Source organism: Trichosurus vulpecula, chromosome 3, assembly GCF_011100635.1.
Source record: "Trichosurus vulpecula isolate mTriVul1 chromosome 3, mTriVul1.pri, whole genome shotgun sequence".
Lineage (NCBI taxonomy): Eukaryota > Metazoa > Chordata > Mammalia > Diprotodontia > Phalangeridae > Trichosurus > Trichosurus vulpecula.
In genome coordinates, this window is record NC_050575.1 from 154,282,531 (window position 1) to 154,298,307 (window position 15,777).

The following is a 15,777-nucleotide window of genomic DNA, read 5'->3' on the forward strand; positions in this document are numbered from 1 at the left end:
CTATCCCCCATTATTGAATTTTCTCCCTCGACCCTGTCCCCTTTCAAAAGTGTTTGTTTTTGATTACCTCCACCCCCAATCTGCCCTCCCTTCTATCATCCCTCCTATTTTTATCTTCTTCCTTCTTCTTTCCTGTGGTGTAAGATACCCAACTGAGTATGTATGGTATTCCCTCCTCAGGTCAAATCTGATGAAAGCAAGATTCACTCATTCCCCACTCACCTGTCTTCTCTTCTCTTCCTGCAGAACTGCTTTTTCTTGCCACTTTTATGCGAGATAATATACCCCATTCTATCTCTCCCTATCTCTCTCTCTCAATATATTCCTCTAGTTATCTTCTCTTCATCTTCAACTCACCCTGTGCCCATTCTCTCTCTCTCTCTCTCTCTCTCTCCATATATGTATATATATATATATATACATACACATATACATACATATATACATACATACACATTCACCTATACATAAATATATATATATGTATGTGTATATATATATATACATAAACATATATATATATATATGCATATTCCCTTCAGCTACCCTAATACTGAGGTCTCATGAATCATACATGTCATCTTTCCATGTAGGAATGTAAACAAAACAGTTCACCTTTAGTAAGTCCCTTGGAATTTCTTTTTCTTCTTCTTTTTCTTGATTACCTTTTCATGCTTCTCTTGACTCTTATGTTTGAAAGTCAAATTTTCTATTCAGCTCTGGTTTTTTAATTAGAAAGCTTGAAAGTCCTCTATTTTATTATAAATCCATATTTTATCTTGGAGCATGATACTCAGTTTTGCTGGGTAGGTGATTCTTGGTTTTAATCCTAGCTCAATTGACCTCCGGAATATCGTATTCCAAGCCCTTCCATCTCTTAAGGTAGAAGCTACCAGATCTTAGGTTATTCTGATTATGTTTCCACAATACTCAAATTGTTTCTTTCTGACTGCTTGCAATATTTTCTCCTTGATCTGGGAGCTCTGGAATTTGGCAACAATATTCCTGGGAGATTTCGTTTTGGGATCTATTTGAGAAGGCGATCGGTGGATTCTTTCAATTTCTATTTTGCCCTGTTGCTCTAGAATAACCGGGCAATTCTCCTTGATAAGTACTTGGAAGATGATATCTAGGCTCTTTTTTTGATCATGGCTTTCAGGTAGTCCAATAATTTTAAATTATCTCTAATGGATCTATTTTCCAGGTCAGTGGTTTTTCCAATGAGATATTTCACATTGTCTTCCATTTTTTTTTATTCCTTTGGTTCTGTTTTTTAACATCTTGATTTCTCATAATGTCACTAGCTTCCATTTGCTCCAATCTCATTTTTAAGGTGGTATTTTCTTCAGTGGTCCATTGGACGTCCTTTTCCATTTGGTTAATTCTGCCTTTCAGGGCATTCTTCTCCTCATTGGCTTTTTGGAGCTCTTTTACCATTTGAGTTAGTCTATTTTTTAAGGTGTTGTTTTCTTCAGTATATTTTTCAGTATTTTTGGGTCTCCTTTAGCAAGTCATTGACTTGTTTTTTCATGGTTTTCTTGCATCCTTCTCATTTCTCTTCCTAATTTTTCCTCTAGTTCTCTAACTTGATTTTCCAAATCCTTTTTGAGCTCTTCCATGGCCTGGGACCAGCTCATGTTTTTCTTGGAGGCTTTTGTTGTAGACTCTTTGACTGTGTTAACTTCTTCTGTCTGCATATTTTGGTCTTCTTTGTCACCAAAGAAAGAATCCAAAGTCTGAGACTGAATCTGGGTGCATTTTCACTGCCTTGCCATATTCCCAACCAACTAACTTGACCTTTGAGTTTTTTAGTGTGGTATGACTGCTTGTAGACCAAAGGGTTCTATGTTCCATGCTTGTGGTGATGTGCCAGCTCTGCCACACCAGCACTCCTCCTTCCCCAAGAACCCCAACCCAGACTGGACTTAGATCTTCAGCAGGCTCTTCACTCCTGCTCTGACTTGCCACTTAATTCCTCCCACCAGGTCGGCCAGGGTCTGGAAGCAACTGCAGCTGTACTTCTGTAGCAGCCCCACCTCTGCTTCCCCCAGGGTGGTAGCCAAACCACGAACTCCTTCCACTCCCGAAGCTTTTCCCACTAACCTTCTCTATTGTCTTTGGTGTTTGTGCATTGAGAAGTCTGGTAACTGCTGCAGCTCACTGATTCAGGGCCTAGGGCACTCTCCTCTTGGCTCCTGTTCTGGTTGGTCTGGGCCTCCCATGCTGGGCTCTGCTCTGCTCTGCTCCCAGGTCCGTGTGGGATAGACCTCACCCAGAGACTATGCAGGCTGTCCTGGGCTAGAGCCCTGCTTCCCTCTGCTGTTTTGTTGGTTTTGCAGTTCTAGATTTTGTTCAGAGCCATTTTTTATAGGTTTTTGGAGGCACTCGGCGGGCAGTTCATGCTAGTCCCTGCTTTCCAGCTGCCATCTTGGCTCTACCCCCTCTTTTACCAGCATTTAATGTGCATGAGATCTAACAGGACTCTGGGGAATATGGCTGACCATAAGTAAAGGCAGAACTCCTTACTGAGAGATGTCATCTTTGAATCAGAGAAAATGGTCAACCAGAATTGAGTAGACCTCTCTACCTTCTGCCTGGTAGTTGCAATACTAAGAGCCAAAGTTCTGAAGGAATCAAAGGGACAGACTTCTGTCAATCCTAGGCTAAGGATTCTGGCCCTTAATGAAAAGAGAATTGTAACAATTCAGCTGAGAAAAGTGTTGTAACAGAGCCTGAGATTGTTGAAGATTGCAGATGTTTAGCAAAAAGCAAGCCCAGGGAATATGGAAGATAGAATACATACGGCAGAACCAAACTCTGGGAAGAGTACAGTGGCCTAGGGATTTGCATTATCTAGACCACTAGAAGCTGATATTTTATTTACTTATACTGGTAAGTAAATAAATCACATGTACAAAAAATATACGGTGCTTGAGGAGGGCGCTAACTCCTGGGGAAGTGAGGAAAAACATATTGAAGAATGTAGCATTTGAGCTGAGTCTTTAAGGAAGCTGGAGTACTAAGAGGTGGAGATGACTAGGGAGAGACAGGATTAAGTAAAGCTTTTCAAAGGCACAGAGACAAGAGATGGAATATTATGCAAGAGAAATAGCCAATTTGGTTTGAGTGTAGAGTGTGTAGAGAATAGTGGCTAGCTAACCTGAAAAGATATGTTGAGCCAGAGTATGAAGGATATAAAATGCCCTAGGAGTTTTTATTTAATCTCAAAGTCACTGGGAAGTCATTGAAACATGTCAAATAGGGAAATGACATGATTAGGTCTGCACTTTATAAATATCAATTTGACAGCTTTGAGGAAAATGGATTAGAGAAGAGAATCACCTGGATATAGGGAGATGAATCAGGAGGCTATTACATTAGAGTCTAGGACAGATCTGCACAACTTAGCAGTAGGTAGGGTCCAAAATTAAAATAGGCTAAATTTCTTCAGGCTGCAGATAGGTTCTTAACAGCTCATTTTCTGAGTAAAGGTATAATTAATAATTTATTTTGCAAACAAACCACATTTTTTAATTAGGGAAATGTCAGTTAATATTAATTAATAACACTTATTACTTAAGATTTTTATTTATCATGAAATTACTCTTCTCATACTAGAGACAGATTGGTGATGGTTGGTTGTCATGGGTCACATGACAAATAGGAGAGCATGCACAGTGGAAACCCACCCACTAAGTTACATGTTGGGCACAAAAATGACTAGTGGAAGGCAGGTTAAGCAGGGCATGGACAAAGCACTTGTTACATTTTTACATCCTCTCCATTTTTGATGGTCTGCCCAAAATCCTTTGGTAGATACCAAGTGGCCTTTGGGATGTATGTTTTGCAGGCCTGGTCTAGGCAATAGAGTGGTTATGACATGAGTAAGGAGAGATTCTCATGGGAGAACTGTTGGAGAGGCAGAATTCTTGAGGCTGGTTATATTTATCCCTTGGATAAGGGAAGTAAGAGCAAAGGATGACTCAGGTTTTTGATTTATGGGATTGGAAGAATCATGGTTTTCTCATCAGTGATAGAGGATGAGTGAGTTTAGGGGAAAAGATGTAGCTCTGTCTTAGATATGTCAGATTTGAGATGCATATGACCCATTCAGATGCAGATGTAAATCAACCACTTGAAGATGTTGGACTGTAGTTCAGGAGAGAGGTGAGGGCTGGATATGTGGACTCAGGAGTCATCTGTAGAAAAATTATAGTTAAATCCATGGGAAATGATAGAATTGCCAAGAGTATTGAAAGAAAAGAAGAAGAAAAAAAACAGTACTAGGATATACACATGCAGTAGGGCAGGTGATGGGTAATTTATCTATGAAAATAAATAAGAAAGATCAGTTCAACAGACAGTCCAATGTCACACATACACACACACACACAAACACATGAAATTGGTTAGGGACAGATATCCAGAAAAAGAGGAGTCAGTGGCATCATATTCTATAGAGAAGTCAAAAAATATAAGTTGCCTTTTGGCTCTAACTCTGAAATACCCTGATATTCCCCAACTCTTTAAAGGGAATGAATGGAAAATACAATAAGGGCACTGGATAACTGATTGTTTGTCTGTTGTTGGGGGCAGGCATCAGTAGGAGAGAGGGTATAACACAAAATAGGAAAAGACCCAGGTTTTAATCCCAGTTATGCCACTAACTCACCACATCACTATGGACCTCAATTTTATCATGTGTAAAACAAAAGATTTAGATTAGATGTACTCCAAATTTTTTCCAGATTTAGTATTCTATTTTATGAGTGAGTGCCAAATACCAGGTTGGCCTTTCCATTGATTTCACTGCTACCTAGAGCAGCTACTGAAGAATGAAGTTTTATGTTGAGGGTAGAGGTTGGGATTATGATTAGCTCAGAATCAAAAGCAGATTATCTCTTGATAAAGCTATAGACTCTTTTTCCAGCTTAACTACAAGGAAGCCCTGGTCCTACAGACTGCAGAAGGAGAAGCAAAAAAATGCAATGTTCTCACATTTGGAACAATCCAGCCAAATTCATGATTGTTGATTCCTATGATATAGGGAACATGATTGAACTTCTTTTCAGCCAGGAGCTCTTCAGGACTTTTTGGGAAAAATACTCCATCAATGATTCCAGGTAGGAAAGGAATTTTCTGGAAGAAGATAAAAAAAATAACATCAACTTTCCCTTAGTAGAAGGGAATAAAAATAGATGACTTATTATGGCTGCAAACTATAACCCAGGGGGTACTATGTTCTCATTATCCAAGGGTAAGATCAGCAAGGAACAGGATGTACAGTTTTCCTCTGGGCTTCTGAAACACAAGGATATTTGAAGGCTAGTGTAATTATGGCATAACTAAAGAGTTTACCCAAGGGAAAACTGTTAGGGAGACAGAATTCTTGAGACTTGTTCACTGATTAGGCAAGGGGAGTAAGAGTGAAGAGATAAGGACTACTCTTAGGTTTTGAATCTATGGAATCAGAAGAATGGTGGTTCTCTTGTCAGGATATGTCTCTGACTCACAAATACTCAGTTCATCAGTGAGCTAATTACTTTTATTAAAACCATTTTCAGCACAAAGGCACATTTGGAAAAATTAAATTGGATTAAAATATCAAAATATATTTTTCTGAATTTAAAAAACAACCCAAAAGAGCATTTCCATATACAAAGTAGAATTTTAAAAGGATCGTATGTTAAAATGTAAGTTTCTACTACATACAAATTGCTTTAAAGAATTTTTAACTATTTTCAAATCTACCTCTTTGAACTTCCTCTTTGCATATGATTCTCCTTTTTTGTTCCTTTTTTTCCAATACTATCACTAGTTCCCCTTCTTCCCCAAATAAAAAAGGAAAAAAAAATCATTATAAGAAACAAACAGGAAAGGAAAACAAATCTATATATCTGACATGTGCAAAAAATAAATGCTTCATTCTGCACCTTGGTTCTATTATTTCTGATAAGAAGTAAGTAGAATGTCTCATCATCATTGCTATGTACTTTTGTCATCATTGATAAGATCTCAAGTTTTTTTTCCAAGTCAGTTCCATTCGCTCTACATACATGTTTGTACAAGTCTCATAACACTTTTCCGAAACCATTTCATAGTGTCTTATGAAACAATAATATTCCATAATTTGTTCACACATTCCTTAATGTTCTTTTTCTTTGATATTTAAAAAAAAACATGTAACTTACACAAGTAATTATTAAGCACTCATGTGCCAGGGACTGTACTATGCTCTAAGAGTACATATACAAAGAGAAAGATGGTCCTTGTCTTCAAGGAGCTTACACTATTTTTTCCATATTTTTATTATTTATTTAATATTTTAGTTTTTAACGTTGATTTCCACAAGATTTTAAATTACAAATTTTCTCCTCATTTCTACCCTGCCCCCCACTCCAAGATGGCATATATTCTATTTGCTCGTTTCCCCTATCTGCCCTCCCTTCTGTCACCCCACTTCCCCCCATCCCCTTCCCGCTTTCCCCTTACTTTCTTATAGGGCAAGATAGATTTCTATACCCTATTGCCTCTGTAGCTTATTTCCCAGTTGCATGTAAAAACAACTTTTTTTGAAAACCTGTTTTTAGAACTTTGGGTTCCAAATTTTCTCCTTTCTTCCCTCCCCATCCACCCTCCTTGAGAAGGCAAGCAATTCAACATAGGCTGCACATGTATCATTATGCAAAACAGTTCCATAATATACATGTTCTGAAAGACTAACTACATTTCCCTCCATTCTATCCTTTCCTTCTTTATTTAATTTTTTCCCTTTACCCTGTCCCTTTTCAAAAGTGTTTCCTTTTGATTACCACCCCCTCCAATCTGCCCTCCCTTCCATCCCCCCCCTCTCATCCCCTTCTCCCCTACTTTCCTATAGGGTAAGGTACCCAATTGAGTGTGTATGTTATTCCCTCTTTAAGTCAAATCCAATGAGAGAATGAGAGCAAGATTCACTCCTTCACTTTCACCTGCCTTCTCTTGCATTCCAATAGAACTGCTTTTTCTTCCCACTTTTATGTGAGATAATTTACCCCATTCTATCTCTCCCTTTCTCCTTCTCCAAATATATTCCTCTTTCACTCCTTAATTTAATTGAATTTTTTTAGATATCATGCCTTCATATTCAACTCACCATGTGCCCTCTGTCTATATATATATATATATATATATATGTATATTCTCTTCAACAACCTTAATACTGAGAAATGTCTCATGAATTATACACATCATCTTTCCATCTAGGAATGTAAACAAAATGGTTCAGTTTTAGTAAGTCTCTTATTATTTCTCTTTCCTGCTTACCTTTTCATGCTTCTCTTGGTTCTCATGTTCAAAAGTCAAATTTTCTATTCATTTTCTATTTTTTTCATCAAGAAAACTTCAAAGTCCTCTATTTTATTGAAATTCCATATTTTGCTTTGAAGTATTACACTCAGTTTTTCTGGGTAGTTGATTCTTGTTTTAATCCTAGCTCCTTGACCTCCAGAATATCAGATTCCAAGCCTTTTGATCCCTTAATGTAGAAGCTGCTAGATCCTGTGTTATCCTGATTGCATTTCCACAATACTCAAATTGTTTCTTTCTGGCTGCTTGCAATATTTTCTCCTTGACCTGGGAACTCTGGAATTTGGCTACAATATTCCTAGGAGTTTTCTTTGGGGGATCTTTTTCAAAAGCCAATCGGTGGATTCTTCCAATTTCTATTTTACACTCTGGTTCTAGAATGTCAGGGCAGTTTTCTTTGGTAATTTTTTGAAAGATGATGTCTAAGCTCTTTTATGATCACAGCTTTCAGGTAGTCCAATAATTTTTAAATTATCTCTCCTGGATCTATTGACCAGGTGAGTGGTCTTTCCAATGAGATATTTCATATTGTCTTCCATTTTTTCATTCTTTTGGTTCTGTTTTATAATATCTTGATTTCTCATGAAGTCACTATCTTTGACTTGCTCCAATCTAATTTTTAAGGTGGTATTTTCTTCAGTGGTCTTTTGGACCTCCCTTTCCATTTGGCTAATTCTGCCTTTTAAGGCATTCTTCCCCTCATTGGCTTTTTGAAGGTTTTTTTTTTTTGCCATTTGGGTTAGTATATCTGTAAGGTGTTATTTTCTTCAGTATTTTGGGGGGAGGGTCTCCTTTAGCAAGTCATTGACTTGTTTTTCATGATTTTTTTTGCATCTCTCTCATTTCTCTTCACAATTTTTCCTCTACTTCTCTTACTTGCTTTTCAAAATTCTTTTTGAGCTCTTCCATGGCCTGAGACCAATTCATATTTTTCTTGGAGGCTTTTGATGTAGGCTCTTAGACTTTGTTGACTTCTTCCTACTGTATGTTTTGATCTTCTTTGTCACCAAAAAAGATTCTATAGTCTGAGTCTGAGTCTGAGTCCTTTTTTCCTACCTGCTCATGTTCCCAGACAAATACTTGACCCTTGAGCTTTTTGTCAGTGTATGACTGCCTTCAGAGTGGTGAGTACTTTGTCCCAAGCTTTAGGGGCCTCGAGCTGCTGTTTTCAGAGCTACTTCTACTCCACTGAAACTGCAACCTCTGCCACACCACTGCTTCTCCTCCCGCAAGAACCACCAACCAGGACCAACCAGATTCAAGCAGGGCAAAGCAAGACAACCCTGTCTCTGTGCCAGCAAAGCACTCCCTGTACTCCAGCTTTGATCCATGTCTTGATTCCTCCCACCTGGTGGGGCAAGAACTCTGGAAGCAGCCTCTGCTGGAATTTTTGAAGCAGCCACAGGAGCTTTCTGCTGCCATTGCCACCACTGCACCAGCTGCCCCCAGGGCTGGGGCTGAACCATGTACTTCTCTCACCCAGGTCCAGCAGTTTTCCCACTAACCTGCTCTGTTGTTTTTGTTACATGTGGATTGAGAAGTCTCATAACTGCCACAGTTCAGTGATTCATGGTCCTTCGGCCTGCTCTGCCCTACTCCTGGTCTGGTCTGTCCTGGTGCGGCCCATGCTGGGTTGTGCTTTGCTCCCAACACTGTGTGATAGACCCTTCCCAGTGAACATCCATGCTGTCTTGGACTGAAGACTTGTTTCTCTCTGTTATTCAATGGGTTCTGTAGCTCTAGAATTTTTTCAGAGCCATTTTTTACAGGGGAGGGATTTGTGGGAGAGCTTAAATGAGCTCCTGCTGTTTTCCAGTCATCATCTTGGCTCTGCCCTCCCCCCCAACCAAGGAGCTTACATCCCAATGGAAGAAGATAACAAATATAAGGTGAGGCTAAAGGGAGGGGAAAGGAAAGGAGTGTGAATGAAGATTCCCAGAGCAGAGGCATTGTAGAGAAAGTCAGAGAATAAGCACAATCAGGAGAGAAATTAAGACATGGCTGTCCTGGGTCTCCTCCTTAAAATGGAAATTCTGTGAAGAACCTGTCAATCAGAGGGAGAGGAAGGTAAAGGGTACTTCCAGTGTGTGAAGTCCAGCAGTGGTAGAGATACACTTCTAGGGTAAAGAGGTTTTTGAATAGGAGAGTCTTGGAGTGTCAGGAGTACAGCCTGGAGAAGGTGTCTACTTGGGGGTACAGGACTAGTAGTAATAGACCTGACTGAAAAACATAGATGCAGTTTGGTGGTTTAGCGGGTATATTTCCAAACTGATTTAGAAAGTAGCTAGGCCAATTGAAAGTTTCCCAAAGATATAGTAGAGAACCCATCTTCCCCCAGGCCCTCCAAAGTAGTCATTTTCTTTTTCTGTCATCTTCGCCAATCTGATAGAAATAAGGTAGGGTTGTTTTAATTTTCATGGCAAAAATAATGTTTTTAAAGGTAGAGCATAAAAACAAATCTCTTACGGTTGGGTTGGCTGTGCAGGATGATGATCATCATAGCACTCAGTGTTTCTCAGATAAAGGTTATCTTTTTTTCATCTTTCCAACATGAAATCAAACCCTACCTTCCTCCAGAGAGTCTTTGCTGACTTTTCCTACACAGAGCTCTCCTTCTTCTAAACATGTATAGTACTTCTTTGGATGTGAAAAGAATATTGAATTTGGATCCATTCCCAGATTCCCATTCTGGCTCTAATACATCTTAGTCATGTGACTGTGAGCAAGTCACTTATACTCTAAAGCCAATCCTGCTTTCCTTAATTATAAGATAGATACTTCCAAATGCCTACCTCATAGAACTGAGAAGTCAAAATTTAAAAACAAAAGGGGCCTGAATCAAATTAAAATGTAGTTAGGAAATATTTAATAAAATACATAAAATTACAATAGAACATGGATAATGTTTGGGATTATACACACACACATGCATGTACATACGTATATGTTTTATATATATACGTATATATACATATATATATATATACATAATATGATGTATATATAATCCCATTAACATTATACAGTCAATCCTCAACTTTCACAGGGGAACATTCCAAGAAAATGGTGTAGAAGTCATAAAGACTAATGTTGATACACTAAACTAATGGGAAATAGGGAGTTAGGCTCCTGGGACCACCAAAAACTATATTTTTTATTGTTAGAGATTGCTGAAAATACACTTTTCTACATGCAATTCTTTCTAATAAAACATAAATTTTGAAAAATGCATTTTTTCTCACACAGTAACCATGAAATAACCCGTAAAATGCAGTACACAGAATGAAATTGGTAACATGAAAAACATTTTTTCTCATTAGTAATTCCCTAGAATTCTGTGGCCCTTTGTGCTGACATCTCAATAAAAAGAAAACAAAACATTTATTTCAAACAATATTCACTTTTCATAACACATGAGGTCCATAGTACCATAAAACTGTACAATAAATAAAATTCTTGGAATAAAACATTTTTAATCAGAATGTTATCTTTCATTGTATCAGATAGTGATGTGAGGCTGTGGTGCTGTATACTGTACTACTGTAAACCTCTCTACCTTGACTGCCCTCTGAAAACCAATGGTGAGGTTGCTGGGACTTCAGTCACTGCTGTCGGAAGACAATGAGACTTCCAAAGTCTTGATATTACCTTAGAGCCCAAGGAATTGCATTACACTTTGGGACATAAGTGCAGCAAAAAACTTGAATTTTAAAGTCAGACAATGAAAATATTCAATGAATGAACAGGAAGCTTTTTGCCATGGTAGTGTGAGCAAGAACAGTGAAATGCCTAGTAGGATACCAGTTGCTCCAGAAACCTACACATATCAGGCCTCTCTTTTTTTTTCCTCTACTGCACATGGTTTTGAATGTTAAAATGAGGCTACTAATAAAAGCACACTGATGCTTGAAGTTGCAAAAATTAAACATGTTAATATTAAGGATTTACTCAGTGTGTGTATAGATGTGTGTATGTATGTCTGTGTATGCATTACATAGTACAGAGGACATATTTCTTCCCCCAGAAGTGTCCCAGATCAATAAAATCATAATCCTACTTTCTTTCTGTATCTCTACCACACAGCTCAGGACTTTTATTTGTGTTTACTAAATGAATTTTTAACTATAAATTGATAAGAAAGATTTTGCAGTCACAAAGAGGCATTTACAGCAAATGGTTTTGCAAAAGGCCTTGAGTTAATACTTGGTCCAAAGCAAAGTAGTTCTGTAGCAGTTACAAGTATTCACCTCACAACCTGGTTGGGGATTAATGAAGAATGGATTGTCTGAAGACTTGGCTTTATGTCTGAGAACTTCTGAAAGGATACATCAGCCCAGCTCAGGTGTTTCCCTAGAGGCCACTATGAAAGCCAACCACAGCCTCAGGAAAGGGCATTTTAGCAGTGGCTAATTTTATGTGTGTTGGGGAGGAGACAAGGTAAGAGAGGAAGATATGCTGGTACTAGACAAATGGGCCTGAAATAATTCCATTCATACTGGGCTTCCTCCTATCTTTAATCAGCACTTGAAGGAGCCAAGATTTAAAACCCATAATTAAGAAAACAAAGACACTCTTTTACCTCCAATGGATCTCCTAGGAAATCCAGGCCCAATAATCCCTGTGAAGACAAACAAAAAAGGTAAGTGAAAGAACTTCACAGAAAGAGCCCATCATACTACTTTATATGCTGATCAGGTTTCTTTTGTCAGTGTTTATATGTGATTAAGCAAATAGTTTCTGAGCCCCACCTTTCACACCAGGAGCAAAATGAAGCTGGGATAGTTACTGAGATAATGACAAGGGCTCTTGGAACAAAGCTAGGAATCACCATAGGAACATCCACAGCATCCATCTCTTACTTGTCTTTTCTCCACATCCTAGGCTTCTGAAGGAGAAAACAGACCTATGAATAAGGGGTTCCTTTCTTTCTTCCTTTCTTCCTTCCTTCCTTTCTTCCTTCCTTCCTTTCTTCCTTCCTTCCTTTCTTAATTTCTTCCTTCCTTCTTCCTTTCTTCCTTCCTTCCTTCCTTCCTTTCTTTCTTTCTTTCTTTATTTCTTTCTTTCTTTCTTTCTTTCTTCCTTTCTTTCTTTCTTTCACCTAATCTGTCAGCAGTCCTTCCCTGCCCTCCACCCATTCCCTCCTCCAGGATAGAAGCTGTGGAAATGAGAATGCATTGTTCATTTATATAACTCTGCAGTCAAGGTTACATTTGCATTTGGCTGTAACATTGGCAATGGGCCTGGAACTGATCTAGGAGCCTTTTCATTGCTGCTGCACAAACTAGCTGGGCTAGATTCCTTCATTACTTAAGGAACTCTAGCTAGGACCTTCCTCTGCATCACTAGAATTTAGAGTCTCCAGACTCCCACACAGCCCCTTACCAACTAAGCCCATATGCACAAAGCAGAGTATTGTTGTTATATCTAAGTTATGTTCTAAGCCCTGAAAACCACTTTGGCTTCAATTTCCCAAATGTGTCTTGCTTACGTTCTAAGGCTGTATTTTACACTGCACACCTGGACAGAGGATTAAACCTGAATCAGATGACTTCAACTGAGTAGGCCAGAGAAATCCCTGTGAGATTGGTTCATTTGGTGGAGAATTCAAGGGTTCAGGTCTCTCTTTCCTCAGGGATGGGGACAAGAGCTCAGTCCCTCCTCAGAAGCATGTACACAACATTGGCCCTGCCTTTGTCTTCTCTGCAAAGAGATTGTCAGGTGTGTCTGACAATGTGGTTTCCTTGAGTGGGCAGGGAATTCAAGAGCTCTTTTGGTCTAGCCCCTCAAGCAGGTGGACAAGACATTGAGTATGAATGCTTGGAAACCATTTCTCTGATCATGAATTAATCAGACAAAGTGAGTCGGAAGGATTTTCATGGAAACGTTTTTTTTAAAACATGGCTATCTATACTTCTATAGATGAGACTTTCACATTCCTAGAGAACCATTCATTCTGCCTGAAAGAACTGAAGAGTCTGGAGGGATCATGGGCATTGGCAATGGATGAAAATCCAAGGTCACCTACCATCTTCAGACCTGCATCCAAGAGTTGCTCCTCTGACTTCTGTCGCATACAGTGAACCATGGAGGCTGAAGTGACTGTTTTGCACCCAGAAAAAGTGGCAACTTTCTGCAACAAGATATAGCAGGGACACTTTATACTATCACCCTATCAAAGCTGTGCCTAAATCCATGTTTTCTTGGAACTGTGACAGTGCAGTACAAAGGAAGGAACCCTATATTAGGAGCTCAGGAGCCCTAAACTAGAGAGTTGGGTAAGTCCATGTTGTCATCAATTGGCCTTGAAACCTTCAGCAGGTTACCTTTGAATGGGACAGATAATTGTGAAGACTTCACAGGATATGTCTAAGGGAGTAGGAGAGGTTTGGGATTTGGCCTTGTGATTCTGGAAGATCAGGGCCTGGAGCTGTGGGCAAGCCCTTCCCCTTCTCTCTCAGATGTTAGAAAATAATGAACTTCCTGTGAGTTATTTGTTCTCTGCTCCAGGAAGGTCTCCGGCCCCCCCCATTTCTTCTCCTAGAATTTCAGATGCCACCCCAGCAGTTGAGTTCCAATAGGGAAAACCTGAATGGACAGGATCAACCTTGGTCCTCCGTGTAGTTTTCATACCTGGACAGTAAGCGCACCTCAGAGCCAATGGTGAGAAGGGATAGAGGTGGGTGGGAATCTTTTCATTAAGAGTACAAATTAAGGTAGGTTCCCTTTTGCCTTGCTTCCTCCATTAAGGAGGTGTGCCCAAATCTTGCAAGGTTTATAAAATAAATTTACTTTGTTTCTCCTAAAGATGTCTCTCCTATTATTTGAAAATTCTGTCCCATACACTTTCCTTTTCTGGAAGTCAGATTGCACTTCTATTAAATGAAGGGTTTGGGCTAGATGATCTCAAAGATCTAGATTCTATGACCCTATGAATGGAGTCAAGCCTTTGAAATAAACTATAAAGCAAAGGGCCTACCTCAGTTGCAGCTGTGAAGCTGGAGTTATATAAACAATCCATTATGCATACTCCACTCTGAGAAATAGCCCGGTGGAAAAGGTTCTTGGTCAAAGGAGATAAAACCTAAAAGAAGAAAAGAAAGGAAAAAAAAATTAGATTTCAAGAACAGAGTCAGAGCTAGGATGGGGTGACTATGGCTCTGCCTTGGGCACTGAAATTCAGAGGGCACTGATAACCCTAAAATTCCTTTCCCTGCATTAAAAACAAACCAAACAAACCAAAACACAAACAACTAAGTTCAATACATATACGGCAAGAATAATTCATTAAAATGAGAAGCTACCATTTGATGACTATTTCCTTCAGCTACCTTACCTCAGTTGAACTCTTTCCCAACCTAGGCCTAGCCTGTTCTTGACCATATGTTGGCAGTGGTTCCTGCAGTAGCTTTGAAATATTCCTAGGAATTATCCCCACCCATGTCCTTTTCTTCTAAGGAGACCCTTCCCTTCTGAAATGAATTTTTTCTGAAATAGTTGATTTGAGCAAATCCTGGGAAGGAGGCTAAATGAGAGATTTCCTAGGAGTAGCTCTTCCCCAATTAGATCGAATAATAAAAATAAAGAAGCACAAAAGGTAAAAACAAAAATGTTCAATGATAGTAACAGGGAAAGTAAAGATAACTGGAGACCAGCTTATCAGCCTCTGATTTCTCCTGGCATCCTTGTTTGTAGACTTCCCTCATTTTAGAACCTGGATGCTAGCCCAGGGTAGAGAACTGCTACACCCATGGCTGTGGCAGTTTTAGTCGGTGACTTTGAAGTTAATCCCTTGGCAGTCTACCAAGTGTATTTGTGATCCTAGGGCAGGTGGAAGCCCTGCCATTCTGGTCCTAGGCTTTCCCACAACTAAATGTCCTGGCCTTAATAGGCTCTTCCTATAGTACAGGAAGAAACACAGAGGGAGTAGAAGGAATGAGAAAGAATTGAAGAAGCTATACAATTACAGAGACTTTCCAAGCACCTTTTTCAGCTTTGTCCTGGGGGCACCTCTTATTGACCCTTTCAAGATCAGTTCCTGGGAATCACATGTAAGTCTGAAGAAAGATATGTGTAGAGAGGATAGTAAAAACCAGAAGAGTGAAACTGGTAAAGGGGATGAATAGTGTCCCCAAACTTGTCCCAAAACTTGTTAACTTCCCTTTCTGAGGGAGAGAGACCTCATCCATCTCTTGTAGTTTGAGAGAATAGAGAATATAGAGGGCTAGGCCAGAGGATAACAATGCTGAATCTACATGATGGAAAGCATTGGTTTACTAAGGGGCACACTCTCATCAAGGACATGATGGAAAAATCAGTCCAGTGGTTAATAAAAAAAAACTTGTTGAATATGAGAAGTAAATATTAGAAAAAAGGGGAAAAAGAGCAAGTATTTTGCAACAAAGGAAACTGAGTAAATAACCACCTGACCAA

At 39.2% G+C, this 15,777-nt stretch overlaps 1 protein-coding gene across 2 annotated transcripts in view; it reads right to left on the reverse strand.

Annotated features, from left to right (window-relative positions):
- The window catches only part of LOC118841848 (liver carboxylesterase 1-like), a 113,298-nt gene that overhangs the window by 16,568 nt on the left and 80,953 nt on the right, over positions 1-15,777 (reverse strand). For both annotated transcript variants that reach the window (XM_036749514.1, XM_036749513.1), the window contains exons 6-9: positions 14,324-14,428; positions 13,373-13,477; positions 11,927-11,965; positions 4,999-5,139 (exon numbers count right to left, since the gene is read on the reverse strand). In XM_036749514.1, coding sequence (XP_036605409.1) covers positions 4,999-5,139; positions 11,927-11,965; positions 13,373-13,477; positions 14,324-14,428 — 390 coding nt within the window. The remainder of the gene's footprint in view (positions 1-4,998; positions 5,140-11,926; positions 11,966-13,372; positions 13,478-14,323; positions 14,429-15,777) is intronic.